This window comes from Somniosus microcephalus, chromosome 4, assembly GCF_052327205.1.
Source record: "Somniosus microcephalus isolate GS21.2 chromosome 4, FLI_Smic_1.0, whole genome shotgun sequence".
Taxonomy (NCBI): Eukaryota; Metazoa; Chordata; class Chondrichthyes; order Squaliformes; family Somniosidae; genus Somniosus; species Somniosus microcephalus.
The window spans coordinates 217918283-217939095 of NC_140990.1; the positions used below are offsets into that span (position 1 = coordinate 217918283).

A 20813-nucleotide genomic window follows, 5' to 3' on the forward strand; every position below is an offset into this window, starting at 1 on the left:
CTAGCTGTTTCTTAAAATATTCCAAGTTTTCGTCTTTATCACTCTTTATCACCCAGAGGTCTTTCTACGTGTTGATCACTCTCTGCATGAAGAACCTCCTGACATCAGTCCTAAAGTTACTTTTTACTAGTTTAAACTATATCTACTTGTTCTACTCCCACGGTTTATTTTGAGGTAGTACTCTGGAATAGCATTTTCCATATCATTTACTACCTTATACAACTCTAAAAGATCACTTCCAGTCTCTCCAGATAACCCAAACCTCTGACACTGAGGATCAGCCTTATGGTTCTTCCCTGCACTGCTCCCAGTGCTTGAATGTCTCCCTTATTTCTCGCAGTATCACTTAAAATATTAGTTGCAGCATTAGTAGTACTCCGTGATGGAATTGTATTTATTAAACAACATTCCAGCAAATGTTACATATGGTTTTACTGCCTACCACAGCAAGTGGTAATTGAATCTTATTTCTTTGCCCTAACCATGAAACCATAGGCCACAGATTACTCAAGTGCAATGATTTCAGTTATTTGATACTAATGTAATTTACTTTTGGAAGTTATCTTTCTTCATTTGGTGATGTTTGGAATCTATCAAATCTGAGATTGATAGATTTTTGTTAGGCAAGAGTATTAAGCGTTACAGAACCAAGGTGGGTAGATGGAGATAAGATACAGATCAGCCTTGATCTAATTGAATGGTGGAACAGGCTCGAGGGGTTGAATGGCTTACTCCTATTCCTATGTTCCTACATTACAATTTACAATGAATTGAATCTATAAACATCTATCTAAAAAATGTTGTCGTCACTTGTGTTAGATGTTGGTGCAAAATTTCATTAATTTGACATTTTATATTCTGCAATTCTTCAGGGACTGGTGTTGATGTCTGCTGAACTGGAAGAAGTGGTGCAGAGTATACTGACAGGAAAGATTCCAGGAATGTGGATGAATAAATCGTATCCTAGTCTCAAGCCACTTGGCAGCTACATGCATGACTTCTTAGACAGACTGAAATTCTTACAGGTGAGTGCATTCAGAGTACTTTTGCTCTCTAATGGCTTGTATTTTAGTAACCTGTCATTCATCACCCAATCCCTTGTGATACTAATCATTTGAAAATTAACATCACAATAAAAAATTATTAGCTTTTATTGGCTTAATTTTAGATAATAGATGTAAGGGCATAATCAGTTCATTTCTGCATCTGTTGTGCACAGTAATCTGCTCAGTAATGCATATAATATACAATTGAGGCAGCTCTCACAACACAACCATGTGAGTCAACTTGGCACATTTCAATTTAATTTACATTAGACAGATGGTGCATCATGAATATGAACACACATCCTGTTGAGGTCTGTAAAATGATAGACATATTGGCCAAATGAAAATATCCTCAAAATTAAGCTTATTCAAAGAGGTTCACAATATGCAAATGAAGATGATGGCTGGAAAATCTACAAAAAAAGTACAAAAATTCAATCCATTTTTAAAATGTTGGTGAAAAAATACATCTTTAGTTCTTAGTTCATCAGAATTCAGTTATGACAACATTTCAAGCACTGCTCAAAATGCTAATGAGCATTTTCAACATTGACTATCTATTCTTTAGTGCCAAACTGGTTTACTGTCAATATGCAAAACAGCAACCTGTCCTGCCTATTTCCACATCTCTCCAAGATTCTAGTGAGACTGCTTTCATTTTTATAAAGGATCCCATTACTAAGTTAAATAGGTCTGGGGGAACCTACAGGTAAATTGGGATAACCTACTGAGCTAACACTGGTATACTGGGTTGGAAAAGGCCCAAACTAGATAAGACATGGGCATCTTAGGCCCAACTATCTTCACCTGCTTCATTAATGACCTTCCCTCCATCATAAGGTCAGAAGTGGAGCTGTTCACTGATGACTACAGTGTTCAGCTGCATTTGTAATTCCTCAGATAATGAAGCAGTTCATGCCAGTGGCAAGTCCTGAACAACATCTAGGCTTGGGCTGATAAGTGGCAAGTAACACTCATGCCACACAGGTGGCAGGCAATGACCATCTCCAACAAGAGAGAGCCTAATCACCTCTCTGACATTTAATGGCATTACCATTGCTGAGTCACCAGCAACAGCCTGGGGTGTCACCATTGACTAGAAATGCGACTAGATCAAGCACATAAATGCCATGGCTACTAGAGCAGGTCATAGGTTGGGTATTCTGCTGCGAGTGGCTCACCCCTGTAGGTGGTTTGCCTTGGTGGTTCGAATCACCTCTCCTACTTAGTTCTAGATGACAGGAATTACGGTGAACAGGATTGGAACACTGACAAGCATTTTGGACTCAACCGTACGGTGTTTAATAAGGTTAACGCACACACCCGCCTGATGTGCCTCAATAATTCCGAGACTCGAAGGTAGCAGAACAAAACAAGGCTTTTATTAACTTAGAACGAAACACGTAAGCGAGAGAGATGTCGTCCTTCTGGAGACTGGGGCTAGACTGAAGCTAGTTTACAAACGGGGCCAGGTATGGGCGGAGCCCTACACACAGCACATTCCAGTATACAATACAGCACATTCCAGTACACAATACAATGAGGTCTGGGTGAAGGGAAATGACACTGAAACCGATCTCAGTCACAGGCAGTGATGAATGGAAATATTTCATCACATTCACCCCTTCTATAGATTTAGTCTGTTCGGGGGTTTGATAGTCCTCTGCGACCGATGTGGCTGTTGCGGTGCCGCGGGTGTCGGCTGGGTGTCCCCGGTAGCCTCCTGGGTCTCTGCCGGGGGTGCCGCCAGGGTTGTTGAAGGGGTAGTTGGTGGGGGTGCCATTGGTCGGTGTTCTTCCGGGGGTGATGAAAGAGTAGTGGGTGGGTAAGAGTTGCTGTGATCGTCGTTGCCGCTATTGCCGTGGTTGTTGTCGATGCCGGCTGGGGCGACGTCTTTTATGGACACGGTGTCCTCCCTTCCGTCGGCGTGCCGGACATATGCGTATTGGGGGTTGGCGTGGAGTAGGTGTACTGGCTCCACGAGAGGGTCCGTCTTGTGGCCCCTCACATGCCTTCGCACGAGTACCGGACCTGGGGTGGAGAGCCATGACGGCATGGATACGCCTGAGGTGGATTTCTGGGGAAAGACAAACATTCGTTCATGAGGCATGGTATTAGTGGCCGTACACAATAGCGACCGTATCGAATGGAGCACATCCGAGAGGACTTCCTGCCAGCGGGAGATAGGGAGGCCCTTGGTCCTTAGAGCTAGAGTGACTGCTTTCCATACTGTCCCGTTCTCTCGCTCCACTTGGCCGTTACCCCGGGGGTTGTAGCTGGTGGTACGGCTCGTGGCGATCCCCCTGGACAGCATGTACTGGCGTAGCTCTTCACTCATGAAGGACGCCCCCCTATCCGTATGGATGTAGCTCGGCATACCGAACAGGCAGTTGAGGCATTTAATGACCGTGGCGCTGGTCATGTCTGGGCAGGGGAAGGTGAATGGGAACCGGGAGTATTCGTCCACAATGTTCAGGAAGTAAACATTGCGGTCGACGGACGGGAGGGGGCCCTTGAAATCTAAGCTGAGCCACTCAAAGGGCCGTGTAGCTTTGATTAAGTGGGCTCTATCTGGGCGGTAGAACCGAGGCTTGCACTCAGCGCAAGTGCGGCAGTTCCTGGTCAGGGACCGAACTTCCTCAATCGAGTAGGGTAAGTTACGGGACTTTATGAAGTGGAACAGCCGCGTGACCCCTGGGTGGCAGAGGTCGTTGTGGAGGGTCTGTAGCCGATCCCCGGTGGCGCTGGCACACATCCCTCGTGAGAGGGCGTCAGGGGATTCGTTAAGGGCCCCTGGCCGGTAAATGATGTCGTACTCGAAGGTGGAGAGCTCGATCCGCCACCTAAGAATCTTACCATTTTTAATCTTCCCCCTCTGTTTATTATTGAACATAAACACTACCGACTGCTGGTCGGTAAGTAGGGTGAAGCGTTTGCCGGCTAGGTAGTGGCGCCAGTGGCGCACTGCCTCCACGATGGCTTGGGCCTCCTTTTCCACGGAGGAGTGTCTGATCTCGGGCCCTTGGAGGGTCCTCGAGAAGAAAGCTACGGGCCGCCCCGCCTGGTTGAGGGTGGGCGCCAAGGCGAAGTCAGACGCATCACTTTCCACTTGAAATGGAGTGTTCTCGTCCACTGCCTGTAGCGTGGCCCGCTCAATATCCTGCTTAATGCTTTTGAAGGCGGCGTGGGCCTCAGCAGAGAGCGGGAAAGAGGATGCTTTCAAGAGGGGGCGGGCTTTGTTGGAGTAGTTGGGGACCCATTGGGAATAATAAGAAAATAACCCCAGGCACCTTTTCAGGGCTTTGGGAGTGTTGGGCAGGGGCAGCTCCCGTAGGGGGCGCAATCGGTCGGGGTCTGGTCCGATTTCCCCATTCTCCACCACGCTGCCTAGTATGCAGAGGCGCGTGGTGTTGTAAACGCACTTGTCCTCGTTGTAGGTGAGGTTGAGTTTTTGTGCGGTTTTCAGGAACCTCTCGAGGTTCGAGTCGTGATCCTGCTGGTTGTGACCGCAGATGGTGACGTTGTCGAGGTAGGGGAAGGTTGCCTGCAAGTGGTGGTCATCGACCATGCGGTCCATCTCCCTCTGGAAGACCGAGACCCCATTCGTCACCCCAAAGGGGACTCTGAGGAATTGGTAGAGGCGTCCGTTCGCCTCGAAGGCGGTGTACGGGCGGTCCTGGTACGCTGACTTGAGGTCGATGGTGGAGAACACCCGGTATTGGGCGATTTGGTTCACCATTTCTGATATGCGGGGTAGCGGGTAGGCGTCTAGTTGGGTGTACCTGTTGATCGTTTGACTATAGTCGATCACCATCCGTTTCTTCTCGCTACCCCTTACCACTACCACTTGGGCGCGCCACGGGCTGTTGCTGCGTTCAATAATGCGCTCTTTCAGGAGCCTGTCTACCTCGGTTGCGATAAACCGCCTGTCCTCCCAGCTGTACCTCCTGCTTTTGGTCGCTATTGGCCGGCAGTTAGGGGTAAGGTTCGCGAATAGCGAAGGCGGCTTTACCTTCAGGGTAGCCAGACCGCACACTGTGAGGGGCGGCTGGGACCCACCGTACTTGAGCGTGATGCTTTGGTGGTTGCACTGGAAATCCAGGCCCAAGATCACGCTCGCACATAGGTTCTTCATGATTAATACTTTAAAATTATCATATACAGTTCCGTTAACGCACAATTGTACCGTGCAGTAACCCAGAATGGTCGATGTCTGGGTTTTGTCAGCCATAGAGATGGTACCCTGAGTAGGGACCACCTTTAGGGAGAGTTGTTGTGCCAGTTCTGGGTGGATAAAGCTCTCCGTGCTTCCACTGTCAATTAAACATTTAACCCGGCACCCGTTTACCTCGATGTCCACCATTGATCTGGATAGCGGGTGCGGCCTGGTCTGGTCCACTGTGACCGATGCCACTGTAGGGCCCTGATCGATACAAGATGGCGTCCACGCTGTCTGCTCACAAGATGGCGGACCCCACGAGGTCGGGCAAGATGGCGTCCAAGATGGCCGCTCCCACGGCGCACACGCGGCGGTGGCGGGTTTTCCGGCGGTTGGTTTTCCGGCGGGGTTCCCTCTGCACACCTTCCCGAAGTGCCCCTTCTTACTGCACTTAAAGCAGGTGGTGCCTTTCGCCGGGCACAGGTTTCTGGTGTGCTTTGGCTGCCCGCAGAAGTAGCAGTTGGGTCCCTGACGCGTCACGGCTGTCGTAGGGTTTCTTGGGGGAGAGCGGGGCCCAGCCGGTGTCGGGCTGTCGGGCGGGGAAGATGCCTTCCAAGATGGCGGCGCCCTCGGTGCACACGTGGCGGCGTGGACGGCGCGGGCTGAAGAGTAGGCGTCCGAGTTTCTCTGGGCCACATCCAGGGATCGCGCGGTGTCCGCAGCCTGTTTCAGGTCCAACCCCGTTTTTTCCAGCAGTCTTTGCCGGATGTAAGTGGAGCTGAGGCCTGTGATGAAGGCATCGCGAACAAGCTCGTCAGTGTACACTGCGGCTTTTACATCTCGGCACTTGCAGTCTTTGCCAAGCATTTTCAGGGTGCTTAGGAACTCCTCCACCGATTCCCCAGGTCGCTGTGCGCGGGTGGCGAGCAGGTGCCTAGCATACACCTCATTCGTAGGCTGCTGGTAATGCGCCTTTAAGATGTCGCAGGCGGCCAGGTACGTCTCGGCGTCTTGGATGAGGGGGTAAACCCGGTGGCTTACCCAATTCCGCAGAATTCCGAGTCTCATCCTTGCAGCGTCCGTAGCGTCTTTGACGGCTGCGGAATTGTCCAGGAAGAATTCCATACACTCAAACCAGTGTCCGAAGCGTGCTGATGCGTCCGGAGCATGTTGATCCAAATCCAAACATTCGGGTTTCAGGAGTTGATCCACAGTGTTGAAAAATAAGTTAATAAAATTGATGTGCCTCAATAATTCCGAGACTCGAAGGTAGCAGAACAAAACAAGGCTTTTATTAACTTAGAACGAAACACGTAAGCGAGAGAGATGTCGTCCTTCTGGAGACTGGGGCTAGACTGAAGCTAGCTTACAAACGGGGCCAGGTATGGGCGGAGCCCTACACACAGCACATTCCAGCACATTCCAGTATACAATACAGCACATTCCAGTACACAATACTGGGGGAAGGGAAATGACACTGAAACCGATCTCAGTCACAGGCAGTGATGAATGGAAATATTTCATCACACCGCCTCCAGAACGTAAAATGCCTGGTGGCGTAAAACTAACAGTACAACAATACAACTTGGCCCGTCGAACAGGCCCTTGTCTCGTATTAAGATGCCTAAAATCACACTGTGTTGCAATACAGAGTGTAACATGGACTTGTCCCACAAACCACGCAACATACGCTATATAATACACACAGAACCTCCCCAATAAGCCCCTCTGGATTGGTTGGGACACACAACACCCCCTCACAAAGTACCAGTGGTCTTAAGGATGCGTGGGCTTGGACAATGCGCACCCCGATTGTCCGTTTTCTTGCTCACTGCTTCCCTGTGTAGAGCGTGTCTCCTGGTTCTGTATCGCCGATGCAATATCCAAGTCCCAGTTTTGAGGTTCGTTCCTACAGTCGAAGAGGAAGGCGAGGCTCTTGTCGCTCGTGGTGGTTTCTTTTCTCTGTCTCGGACGGAGTGCTCGGTTCTTGGTTCAGAGATGAGTGCACGCAAAGGCAAGAGCAAGTGAGAGAGAGTGAGAATGGCCAAAGCTGCCTTCTCTTATACCCTAACAATTCAGTGATGTCTTTTTAATCACCCTTCTTTGTCTGGTTTCCCGCCTTTCGGGGCTATCCCATCTAGGTGCTAGTGTTAATGGCAGATGATAGGCTGCACTTCTTACCCGATCCTGGGTTAAGTGGTTTCCCATTAATTTCCAATGGCCCTCCATTGTTTCCCAGAGAACTCTGTCTGCTCAGACATTCTCCCGTAATCAGTTTGTAGGCCTGGCTGGAATCTCCTGTCCATCACGAACACCTGGGCCCCTCCCATCTTCTCCAAACAGGCTGCTGGTCAATCAGCAGTAACAATCATACAAAATATCCGATACAAAAATCCTTGGGGCCTGCACTGCTGCTTATACCCCTGACTCCACCAAAGACTCTCCACCAGCTCCAAAGCTCAAGTCAGAAGTGAGATAGAATACTCTCCACTTGCATGGTTGGGTGCAGCTGCAACAACACTCAAGACGTTTGACACCATCCAGGACGAAGCAATAGCTTGATTGGCACCTTATCCACTAGCCTAAGCATTCAACCCTCCCTCACCGGCGTAGTGTGGCTGCAGCGTGTACCATCTACATGATGCATTGCAGCAACTTGCCAAGATTTTTTAGTAGCACCTGCCTAACCCACGACCTCCACCACCTAAATTTACAAGAGCAGCAGGTGCATAGGAACACCATCACCTCCAAGTTCCCCTCATAGTAACATCCTGACTTGGACAGATATCACCGTTCCTTCATTGTCACTGGGTCAAGATCCTGGAACTCCGTACCTAACAGCACTTTGGGACTTCCTTCACCACAGAGACTGCAGCGGTTCAAGAAGATCTTCTCAAGGGCAACTAGAGATGGGCCCACATCCTGAGATTGAGAAAAATAAAATGGGTACTCCAGGAGGCTTAGCTTCTGAGTCATGACCCTCAGTATGAACTGCTGCTATGTAGGAATATATTTCCATACCTACTGGTACCTGTAATTGATCTATTTTGGTGTTGAAGACCTTCACTATATATGTAGTACTGAACAACACTGGATACATTTCATTCTAAAGTCACTGAAACATTGGGCCGTATTTTCCGATCGGAGGCTTCCCGCAAGCGGAGGCCTCCGATCTGGAAAAAATCTACGCACTTGCCTGAGGGTTCCCGAGGTGCGTATAGTTCCAATACTGGGCCTCTCCAACTCCAAGTGCGCAGGGCCTACGTATCCCAGAGGCGCAGGTGGTTCGCAAGCATCCTTGGGATTACGTGGGCCATGGGGAGCCAATCAAAGAAGGGAATCTCCCTTCATACACTTGACAGATAGACCTGTCAAATATATGAATGGAAATCACCCCAAAAACACTTTAAAACATTAAATAAATTGTTTTTTTAAATCACATTTTTAAAATTAGTTGCTATTACAATAAATTTAATATTTTAAACAAAAATTTAATTTTTTGAAAAAAATAATTAAAGTTTTTTATGGGGCTAAAAATAAACTTACCTTTTTTTAAAGTATTTTTAAATGATAAATGAGTAAATTTTTTTTAAAAACTTTTTTCAACTCTTATCCTGGTAAAAGCAGGCCATATGCCTGCTTTTACCAGGCGTAAGAATTGTAAAGGTTTTCTGCGAGCGGAGGGTCTCCAGAAAGTGGAACTATCTGCCCGCAGAGGCCCTTCTCCAGGGCAGGCGTCGGAAATGCCGGTTTTCAGCGCATGCGCTGTGCATGCCTGAAACCAGCATTTCCAATGTCCCTACGGGTGTGTACACAACACGTACACACCCGTAGGGATCGGACTATCCGGCCCATAATATTTTGGTGCTGACATGAAAAATCTCCAAAGTACCAGTGGGTGTTATTGGCACCTGTGAGTCATCTTGCATATTGACAATTTGCATTCTTCCTTTCTAGATCCATCGGGTTAGAGCCAATGCCCAGTATCAAGATACATTTATGATACTGACTGGCAGGACCAAATTGCATTCTATTGCTTCATCCTGGGTGGTGTCAAACATCTTGAGTGTTGTTGCACCTTGATAGAAATGATTGAAATTCACCCCTATCTTGGGTTTCTACATGCCTTACATCCAAAGGGATTAGGCCCCTGTTTTTAGTGACCCTCTGCCAAAGGGTTCTCCATACTGTAGTTGACAATTTGACTGACGTTAAGGTGGGATCTTAGTGTACTCTGCTCAGTAATGGTGCCTAAGTTAGTGAACGGCAGTCAATGCTGATGGATTTTTAGCATGAATGCCTTAGTTGACAGACACTGATTCTTGCCTGTAGGTTTCTGAGATTTTATTCTGTAATTCCTCTCCTGTACTTAAAGCTTGCTTGAGTTTTCATTTGGGGCAATATATACCTCCAGGTAAAGACAACAGTAAATTAAAATCAAGGAGTCCGTATCAACTAGGTCCTGTGTGTGTATTATTTTTAAAATTGTAATTTACTTCATGCATTTTCAACCTGAAATCCACTGGGTTCATGGCTCTGCTGCTGGGATGGTGGACAGATGACGTATTCCCTGACCTAAACCTCCCTTTGCAGTCAACAGCAGTGCAGTATGTTGATCAGGTGGGACAGCTCTGTCTTATCTTCCTTTCTGCAACTTCAATCCCAAAGTTCATTGCACAGTGCAGCTTAGAACGAGAACCAAATGAAGTGAGAAATTTAACTTATTCGTAGCCTGGCATGTTAGTGCTCTAACATTTACTGCCAGTGAACCTCTCCAGCTGATGGGTATATTAATGTCCTGAACCACTTAAAGGTATTATAAGGTCTATTCTGTACAGATGTTTAGGATTCAGTTTCAGGTATGAATGATATGCTATGCAAAATATAGTTGCTTCCTGGATAAATGCTACACGTAAAAGATAAATTAACCACATAATAAAATGTTAAAAATTGTATTAAGTAACAATATATACACTATGAGCAGGTGAATCCTTATGCTACCATGTTAGGTAAATAAATGTCTTTTTAATCATTAAAACTCAGGTTAGACAACTTTTTTGAGTTAATGGTTATTATTCAATTATTATGATTATTTAATAATTTATAAAGGTAATATTTTCTAGTTGTATGATAACTTTGTCTTGTTTTATAGTTTTCAAATAATTAGTAATCTGACTTGCAGTACAATAAGTAGAGAGAAAACACTCATTCAGCAATTCATCAAATGCCAGTTTTTCTCGTGTAATAGTTCTTGCTCATTCTGAAGAATTCTATTAGGTTTGCTTACATTCTATTTTAAAACTGTGCTGGTAATTGATCCTGGATAAATCTTTAAAGAAATCAAACTGTCTGTCAGAGCCTTTGATGCCCTTCATATGCTACAATATCAATGATAACATTGAAAGATGTGTGGGCTGCAATGAGAGACTGGCGTTCTTCACAACCCATTAGACTTGGTTCTTTTATGAAAATTCCAATTTCACATTACATTCCACACAGCTGCAGTGATAAACTATTTAATAACAAACTGTTCTGTCAAGGTGGAGTTGTTAGGGGTAGAATCTCTAATATAGTGTAGCAACTCCAATATTGACAATGTCCACAAAATAAATTGCCTTTTAAGTTACTCTAAACAATTCACTTAAAATAACACCAAAAGAGCGAGGGAATGCTGTTTACTCAGCCAGCACAGGCAACTTATGCATTCCTGTCAGCCAGCAACACCATTTCCTTGGAAGGATGGTGTGCAAGGACATCTTTGCTAATTCCACTGGATAAGCACAGAGGCCTATGACACTGAACAATTAAAAGTATGCAGTTACAATTTAGAAATATTTTGCAGACTTGCATGTGACAGGCTGAAACATACATAGCTGTAAGCTGGTGTTTTACATTGATAAATTATTTCTTCTGCAATTCCAAGATGGAAAAAACTGTCAAATATTTGAGATAAAGCTAGATACTGTGAGGAGAGACAAATAACACATCACACACAAGCATTCCTCCAAAAATGGAGGACATTAGTAAGGACTCTCAAGTTTTTAATTTATGGGGTTTGAAGAGTTTAGAGCGTAGGTATTTGAACTAATTAAGGAAAAAGATTAGAGAGATCAAAGCTGGAGCAGTGGCTGTGGTAAAATGCGTATCGAGCACTGCTGTATACATTTACATTGGAGATGAGCACCTGACCGATCTTGAAAAGAAACGCAGTCTGGTTTTAGGATAAAAAGTAGAATATATCAGTCTAAAAGTCAAAACACACAACAATTGAAATTACCGCAACACATGTAGGATTTTTGATTTCCTGAAAGAAGTGGGGAACCAGAACCCAGTTATCTTTGTGGAATGTATATACAGTACTAGGTAATGCTAAAACAAGACTGTAAAAAGAAATGCATCAATTGACTCTGTCAAATCTCTGAGGTGGGTTTTTATGGTTATTGACCCGGATTTTCTGGGGCCTATGACCGCGTACGCGGTGCATACACGGCCGTAAGTGCCCCGCAAGTTCCGGGTTCACGAATGCACCCGAGAAATGGACATTCGCTGGCGGGGAGTTGGGCTATTTGCTCAACTCTTGCCCAGCGAATGCCCATGAAACTCTTATGCCTGGTAAAAGAAGGCATAAGGCCTTCTTTTACCAGTGTAAGGGTGAAAATAAATAGTAAAATACATTTTTAAAATCATTTTAACATTCAAAAACCTGTATAATAAGTTTGTGCTATTTTTGGCTCCTTGAAAATGTTTACATTTATTTTTTAAATGTTTAATTAAATTGTATTTTAATTAATTTTAAACATGTAGGCCTAGAAATTGGGTTGGGGCGCCAAAGTGGCGCAAAAGTAGGCCTAGAAATTGGGTTGGGGCGCCAAAGTGGCGCAAAAGTCGCCTGAGCGCAGGATTTAGCGCAGCGATCGGAGTAATTCCGATCGCCAGAAATTCAGTTTCAGTGCCACTCGAGGGACACGGGGCGAGGCTCAAGGCGCTCCACGTCCCTCTTAGGGCGCTGAAACTGATTATCGCAGCGCAACGTTAAGGGGGAGGTGCCTGCAACAGCGCGATCCCCGATCGCGAGTGCCGGCAAATGAGCCCGGCACCAAGGAGAAGTGCCGGGCTCTCGGGAAACAGCTGGCAATGCCACGGGGGGGGGGGGGGTTAGGAGGCCGGGGACGGAGGTGCTGGCAGGCGGCCGCTGAAAAAGCGGCCGCCCCGCACCTCCACCTTAACTTGCGCCGCTGCCGGCACAGTAAGGCCCCGTGAACCGGGCGCGGGTAGCGAGCGGCGCAACTGCGGCGTTCGCTACCAAATATCGCGAACGGGGCACGAATGGGGTGCTGTGCACACCGATGACGTCATCGGTGGCGGCCCAGCGCAAAAGCCTAACGCCACCATTAGCGCCCCGACTGAATATCGTGGGAGACGCAGCCAGTGGCGCTACAGCCACTGACTGCCTCTTTAGGCGCTAACAGGTGGCGCTACTCACCCAATTTCTCCCCCGTAATGTTTTTTTTATTTCAGTGTTGTTAAAATGTATTTTTTGGATGATTCCTATTAAGCTTATGGGAATTCCGTATGTAAATGGAATCCTCATAAGCATAATGGGAATCCCCGTTCTGATTGGTTGGGCCGGCCCACGTGATACATAGAAACATAGAAGACAGGAGCAGGAGTAGGCAATTCGGCCCCTCGAGCCTGTTCCGCCATTCAATGAGATCATGGCTGATCATCCAAATTCAGCACCCTGTCCCTGCCTTCTCCCCATATCCCTTGATCCCTTTAGCCTTAAGAAATATATCTAACTCCTTCTTGAATATATTTAATGAATAGGCCTCAACTGCCTTCTGTGGTAGAGAATTTCACAGGTTCACCACTCTTTGGGGGAAGAAATTCCTCCTCATCTCTGTCCTAAATGGCTTATCTCTTATCTTTAGACTGTGACCCCTGGTTCTGGACTCCCCCGCCATCAGGAACATCCTTCCTGTATCTAGTCTGTCTAGTCCTGTTAGAATTTTATAAGTTTCAATGAGATCCCCTCTCATTCTTCTAAACTCCAGCGAGTATAAGCCCAATTGACCCAATCTCTCCTCATACATCATTCCTGCCATCCCAGGTATCAGTCTGGTGAATCTTCGCTGCACTCCCTCCATGGCAAGAACATCCTTCCTCAGATAAGGCGACCAAAACTGCACACAATACTCAAGATGTGGTCTCACCAAGGCCCTGTACAACTGCAGCAAGACATCCTTGTTTCTGTACTCGAATCCTCTCGCTACGAAGGTCAACATACCATTTGCCTTCTTAACCACCTGCTGCACCTGCATGCTTACCTTCAACGACTGGTGCACAAGGACACCCAGGTTTCGTTGCACTTCCCCTTCTCCCAATCTATTGCCGTTCAGATAATAATCTGCCTTCCTGTTTTTGCCACCAAAGTGGATAACCTCGCATTTATCCACATTATACTGCATCTGCCATGCATCTGCCCAATCACCCAACCTGTCCAAATCATACTGGAGTTTCTCGGCATCCTCCTCACAGCACACACGCCCACCCAGCTTTGTGTCGTCTGCAAACTTGGAGATACTACATCTAGTTCCCTCGTCTAGAGACAGAGAGAGAGAGAGAGAGAGAGAGACAGAGAGAGAGAGAGAGAGAGACACAGAGAGAGACGCAGGCCTGCGCATAGAGATCCAGGAGCGCGAGTTTCCGTGGATCCACGACCATCAGGTAGGTGCGTAATTTTATTGTGGTTTGGAGGCATCCGCCCACGGGAAGCCTCCGACTGCAAATTCAGGCCCATAGCTCCTGAACTTTAAATCAAATCAGAGAATTCCTCAAGTGGCACAAGTAGTGTATCAGAGGAGGATTTGATTTTGAGTTTTAGTGAAACTGCTAGAGAAACCAAAAATACTTGACAGTCCCAGGAAAGTTGAATAACTTAGGAATCAAATTAAGTAGGTTACTGTGATGATTTAAATGTTATGCAGGGCTTAGTAGAAGATAAGAGAATAAATTAAAGGAGATGATGAGAGCTTCTAAAATTGACTTGATGAACTGTTAAATAGATGATTAAATAATTATTATAGTTGGTTGTGAGAGGCTGTTTTATTAGATCCTTAGATGAAATCACAGTGTCTCTTTTTAGCAATGATCTTTTAATTAATTATTTTCTCAGGAGAATTTTATGAATTCGATAGAGCTAAATAATGAATTCATGGAGGAGAGAAATTCCTTTGATATTTAAAGTCAGAGTTGAAGAGAGACCATATTTTAACAGATAATGTTGACCATTTAAGGAAGGAATGCTTTATAAGGAAAATAAAGCAGATACTGCAGATGCTAGATATTTGAAATAAAAAGAGAAAATGCTGGAATCACTTAACAGGTCAACTAGCATCTCTAAGGAAAGGAAAAAGGTTAGATTAACGTTTCAGGTCTATGAATCTTCAGCAGAGCCCCTTCAAATGCATTCACTACTACCTGAAAGGAAGAAAAAAAGTTTTCTGTTAAAGCGGATGATGAGACGAAGGATGAAATGGAACTGAAGACCAAGACAGCTGTGAAATAAAGTGTGTTGGTGCTGAAGAGAAATAAAGGAGCAGTGGTTAGAGTAATGCTGAATATTACAGAGATATCTCAAACATGGGTTGATCCAAAATAGGTAGCATGCAATTTAAGCTGGAATCCACGTGGGTTCTGATGAAGGGTCATAGTGTAGGAATTAACGAATTCCTATGAATAACTGAGATCGACACAGGAGAACAATCAAACCGGTCTTTACTCAACGGAGATGCCACGAGGACTGCCTGAGCAGTCCCGTGGTTTGCAACGTGACGTCATCGCGTTTGCCTGCGTTTTCCCGCGCTCCTAAAGGGGCCACGCCTCGTACATGCAAACTCTATATACAAAACACAGTAATGCCTAACACAATGGTACAGGTTTAGGCTGGTGTTAGAACATCGTTAAAGACAATTATATACAGTTAGCCAGAGTCATTCAGTGGTTCTGCCACATGCGCCCCCCCCAGAATTCGCTTTAACAGACAAAGTCAAACGGTGAGGGGGTCTGACGAGCCTGTCAGAATGACTCCTGTACTCTCGAGGCGGAGGCTGCAGGGCGGCTGGCGGTCTGGCGGGCGGTCGCACTTGTTCTGCCGTAACGACGATGGGTGGCCGACCCTGTCTCGGCAGTTGTGCTGTCTCGACGGGGCGGTCAGGTCCAAATGTGCTGGCTTTAAGCGGTCGACCGAAATGTGGTCCGGTTTACCACCGACATCCACCGTGAAGGTTTTGTCCCCTGCTTCCAGCACGCGGAAGGGACCGGTATATGGGGCCTTGAACGGATCCCTATGTGCGTCATGACGAATAAAAACGTATTCAGCCTTGTGAAGCTCCGTGGGAACGTGTGACCTCTGCAGCCCGTGGTGCGAAGTGGGCACCAGTGCGAAACACCTGGATGCCTCTTGGTGACTAGCGAGCTGGGCAGACGCGGACCAGGGCTCCGTCGATGTTGGTAGGAAGTGCCCTGGGACTCGCAGCGGCTGACCATACATGAGTTCCGCTGATGAAGAGTGAAGGTCTTCTTTGGGGGCCCTGTGAAGGCCCAACAGGACCCATGGTAGCTTGTCTGCCCATCCAGCGTCCTGGAGGCTGGCCCTCAGGGCGGCTTTCATCGAGCGGTGGAAGCGTTCACAGAGGCCATTCGCCTGTGGGTGGTAGGCTGTGGTGCGGTGTAATTTGACACCGAGTCCTTGGGCCACTGCATTCCAGAGTTCGGAGGAAAACTGCGGTCCCCTGTCCGACGAAATATCTGCGGGCATTCCGAAACGGGCGATCCAGGAGGAAATGAACGCCCTGGCCACGTCCGCCGAAGTAGTGGATGACAGGGGGACCGCCTCTGGCCATCTGGTGGTGCGGTCAACCATGGTCAGGATGTGTGAAAAACCATGGGAGGGTGGGAGTGGTCCTACCAGGTCCACGTTGACATGGTCAAAATGTCGCTCCAGAACTGTGAAGGCGGCCAACGGAGCTTTGATGTGGCACTGTACCTTGGCCTTTTGGCAGACCATGCAGGTGTTGGCCCAGTCGCGGACATCTTTATGCATGCCATGCCATACAAATTTTGTTATCATCAGTTTCTGAGAGGCCTTCATTCCAGGGTGTGACAACCCATGTATGGCGTCGAACACTTTGCGGTGCCAGACGACCGGCACGACAGGGTGAGGATCCTGTACGGAGACGTCACACAACAGCGTGGTACCTGCCAAATGGAACTTGACGTCGGCCAACTGGAGGCCAGTGATGGCTGTTCTGTAAGCTTGGACTTCCGGGTCTGAGGCTTGGTCCGCTGCCATGCGGGCATAGTCAATGCCCAAACGAACCGTACTGACGAACGCGTGGGAGAGGCAGTCTGCCACCAGGTTGTCCTTACCGGCCACATGCTGTATATCCGTGGTGAATTCGGATATGTAGGTCAGTTGACGCTGCTGTCGGGCTGACCACGGTTCGGCGGTCTTGGACATTGCAAAGGTCAGCGGCTTATGGTCCACAAAGGCGGTGAAAGGACGTCCTTCCAGAAGGAACCGAAAATGGCAGATGGCCAGAAAAAGAGCGAGCAACTCCCGGTCGAACGTGCTGTATGCTCTCTCGTTCTGCCATAGTTGATGGCTGAAGAATGCCAACGACTGCCACGTTCCGTTCACCCACTGCTGTTGCACGGCACTGACTGCGTAGTCCAACGCGTCGGTGGTGAGGGCGATGGTGGCCCCTGGCAGCGGGTGCGCCAGCATAGCCGCGTTGGCTAAGGCGCTTTTGGTGTCAGCGAATGCTCGGGCCATGTCATCCATTCAGTCTACCGAGTTCTTGCCAGTCTTGCCCTTGAGGGACTCATATAGGGGCTGCATGAGTAGTGCCGCCTTAGGCACGAAACGGTGGTAAAAGTTTACCATGCCTAGGAATTCCTGCAGGGCCTTTATGTTCTGCGGGAGTGGAAAGGATGTCACCGCCTCTATCTTCGAAGGTAAAGGAACCGCTCTCTCGGAGGTGATGCGATGCCCCAGGAAGTCAATTTGGTGCAGGTCAAACTGACACTTGGCCGGGTTGATAATCAGGCCGTGTTGGCTGAGGCGTCGAAAAGGGTGCGTAGGTGACAGGTATGTTCTTCCTTAGTAGGACTGGCAATTAGAATGTCGTCCAGGTAGACGAAGAGGAACTTGAGGTCCCGCAGCACGGAGTCCATCAGGCGTTGGAAAGTCTGGGCGGCGTTCTTTAACCCAAACGGCATTTGTAAAAACTTGAAGAGGCCGAATGGGGTGATGACTGCGGTCTTCTGGACGTCTTGTGGTTGAGCTGGGACCTGGTGGTAGCCCCGGACGAGGTCGACTTTAGAGAACACGGTGTTCCCTGCCAAATGGGCAGAGAAATCCTGGATATGGGGGATCGGGTACCGATCACGAGTGGTGGCGTCGTTTAGGCGTCGATAGTCGCCGCATGGCTGCCATCCGCCGCCAGGCTTTGGGACGATATGGAGGGGTGAAGACCAGGGACTATTCGACCGACGAATAATCCCTAACCGTTCCATGGTTGCGAACTCTGCCTTTGCGACCGCCAGCTTGCCAGGTTCCAGGCGCCGGGCCCGCGCGTAGACCGGGGGGCCGTTGGTGGTGATGTGGTGTTCCACACCATGTTTCGTGGCTGTGGAGGAGAACGTGGGTCTTGTCAGGTCGGGGAATTCGCCGAGCAGGCGAGCGAACTCATCAGGAGTCGGGAACACACAGGACACGGTGCGTGACGTACTGTTACTGCGGTAACACGGAAGAGAATTAAAAGTTGCTGCGTGATCAGCCACCGGTTCCCGACGTCGACCAGGAGGCTGTTGGCACACAGGAAATCCGCGCCGAGGAGGGGCTGGGAAACTTTGGCCGCAACAAAATCCCAGTGAAAACGTTGCCCCCCGAGGCACACCTCCACTCGCCGTCTGCCGAAGGTCCGAATTGCTCTGCCATTGGCCGCTTCAAGGGTGGGGCCGTGATTCCCCGTCTGCACATCGAGGGCGGACGCGGGTAAAATGCTGCACTGCGCTCCGGTGTTGCACAGAAAACGATGACCAGAGAGAGTATCGGTGATGAACAGCAATTTTCCCGCGTTGCCAATCGCCATCGCGGCCGCGGGGTGTCTGTTAGACCCGTTCCTCGGTGGTCGCAGTGTCTGTTGTGGTTTGGTTTGTTGGGGAAAACTGCAGGGAGGGCAGCAACGCTTCGCCTTTAGGCGAACTGCGCGTGGTATAAACACAGTCCAGCAGGCTGACGAACTGGGGCGGCGTCTGTGGGGGATGGGTGCCTCGTGGCGGCGCAGTACTGCCGAGTTACAGCAAATATTTTGTCAGCCTCCGCAGCGAGTGTTGCGCAGTCTTCAACTTCAGATCTGGCCAGGGCAGCTTGTACCTGTTCAGGCAGTTGGCTGAGGAAAATCTCGCGGAATAGGAAACATTCCCATTCTGAGCCCAGGAGTGTGAGCATTTGGCTCATCAACTCTGAAGGCTTGGAGTCCCCGAGCCCGGGCATAGTGAGTAATCGACGGGCGCGCTCCGATTTCGTGAGCCCGAAAACCTGCAGTAGCTGCGCTTTGAGGGTTTCATACTTGCGCTCCGTTGGAGGGTTTTCGAGGAGGCTGACGATCCGAGAGGCGGTAGAGCTGTCGAGTGCGGAGACCACATAAAGATACTTGGTCAGATCTGCATCGATGTTCCTCAGGGCGAACTGGGCCTCGACCTGAATAAACCACGAGGGCGCTTGCTGCTCCCAGAACTGCGGTAGCTTCAGCGAAACGGCGTTTGCTTCCATGCTGTGCTCTTCTTTTTGTGAAAACGTTCACAAAAACGGGGTCACCAATGTAGGAATTAACGAATTCCTATGAATAACTGAGATCGACACAGGAGAACAATCAAACAGGTCTTTACTCAACGGAGATGCCACAAGGACTGCCTGAGCAGTCCCGTGGTTTGCGACATGATGTCATCGCGTTTGCCCGCATTTTCCCGCACTCCTAAAGGGGCCACGCCCCGTACATGCAAACTCTATATACAAAACACAGTAATGCCTAACACAATGGTACAGGTTTAGGCTGGTGTTCGAACATCGTTAAAGAGAATTATATACAGTTAGCTAGAGTCATTCAGTGGTTCTGCCACAATAGACCTGAAACGTTAACTTAACTGTTTTCTTTTCACCAAAGATGCTACCCAACCTGCTGAGTGTTTCCAGCATTTTATACTTTTTTAAAGACGAAGATAAAGGGATGGTAGCTGTTTTATTTCTCTCACCAAGGATAGCAGTTGTTATTTATTGTCTGTTACTGGAGAGCCTCCTGCTCAAATGAGGCATTTCCATTTTTTGTGGTTGCTCTTGAGCCTTTTATGAGGTGATATGGAAAGCATCACATGTATAAGGATAAGAATACAGACAGTATTTGATGCAAAACTAGATAATGGGATTACAAAATAGTTATCAGTTTTGTTATATTACAGCTTTTGTGTTGCTGTGAAGCGGCTGCACATTAATGGGAGTACAGGAGTATAATTTGTGAATCAGGTCCCAACCTGATTCTTGAACATACTGAAGCCCGGATGTGAGACAACCTATAGCAGACAGTCTTACAATGTTTGGTGCAAAAGAATGGAAGAGTGGTGCAAGTCTGTATTTTAAAAGTATCTAGATAATCCATGAGGCCTTCTGAGAATTATTTTAATGCTATGCGGGAAATATCACTTCTGTCCCATGCTTTCCCAACATTAAAGCTTGTCGGACAGGAACGTGAGGGGAGAAATTCAACTTCTGCCTGAAATGGGTGTGAAGTCGGCTGTGTGGCTGATCCGCCCGCCCATTCATGCTGACAAGAGGCCTGAACCAAATTCAGGCTCGGGTCTCATTACCACGATACCAGCGAGCTACGGGTGTCAAATGGGCAATCCGCTGCAACTCGCTGGCTCTGGATGGCACAGTATCAAGCAAGCCACAGGCTGACCCGGCCAGCAGGAAGGTAGGTTCGGGAGGGGGGAAGTGATCATGGGGAGTGGGCAGCCTGGGGTGGCAGAAGCCCATGTTATTCCTGTAGGAGGAGCACTAATGCTCGTCCTGACTCCACAAAAATAATTTTTCATTTACCTTTTTGGAGCAGCTTCCTCTTCACCACCTGGTATAACTAGGTGCAGCGTGCCTGTCGCATACTCTGCCCACTTGTACCTGAATTTTGTACTAGTTTGTATATTAAAGCAGACTTATGCCTTTTTAACGTGGGCAGGCTGCTTGCACATGTATAGGCCCAGCTAAATAGTGCATCAGGCATTAATGGCGCTGCCGAGATGGCCCCCGCAATTTTCAATTATTGGCTGCCCCTTTTTATCAGGCACAAAATGGGAAGCCGTGAGTTAAATTTCTCCCCCGTGATTTCTGAATGTGTTAAAATAGCAAGGCATTCTATTTGAAATCTGCATGTGGTGAGCTTCAATACCACAAAACATATTTCCTATGTTTAACATTGGGGGAATTTTAATATCCTTCGCCCGACAGAAACTGGAAAAATCGGGAATTAAAATCCAATCGGTGCACTCCA

The 20813-nt window shown here is 47.9% G+C and overlaps 1 protein-coding gene across 2 annotated transcripts in view; it reads left to right on the forward strand.

Moving 5' to 3' along the window:
• dnah7 (dynein, axonemal, heavy chain 7) overlaps positions 1-20813 on the forward strand; it is an 816199-nt gene that overhangs the window by 721574 nt on the left and 73812 nt on the right. For both annotated transcript variants that reach the window (XM_085985836.1, XM_085985837.1), the window contains exon 61: positions 873-1025. In XM_085985836.1, coding sequence (XP_085841962.1) covers positions 873-1025 — 153 coding nt within the window. The remainder of the gene's footprint in view (positions 1-872; positions 1026-20813) is intronic.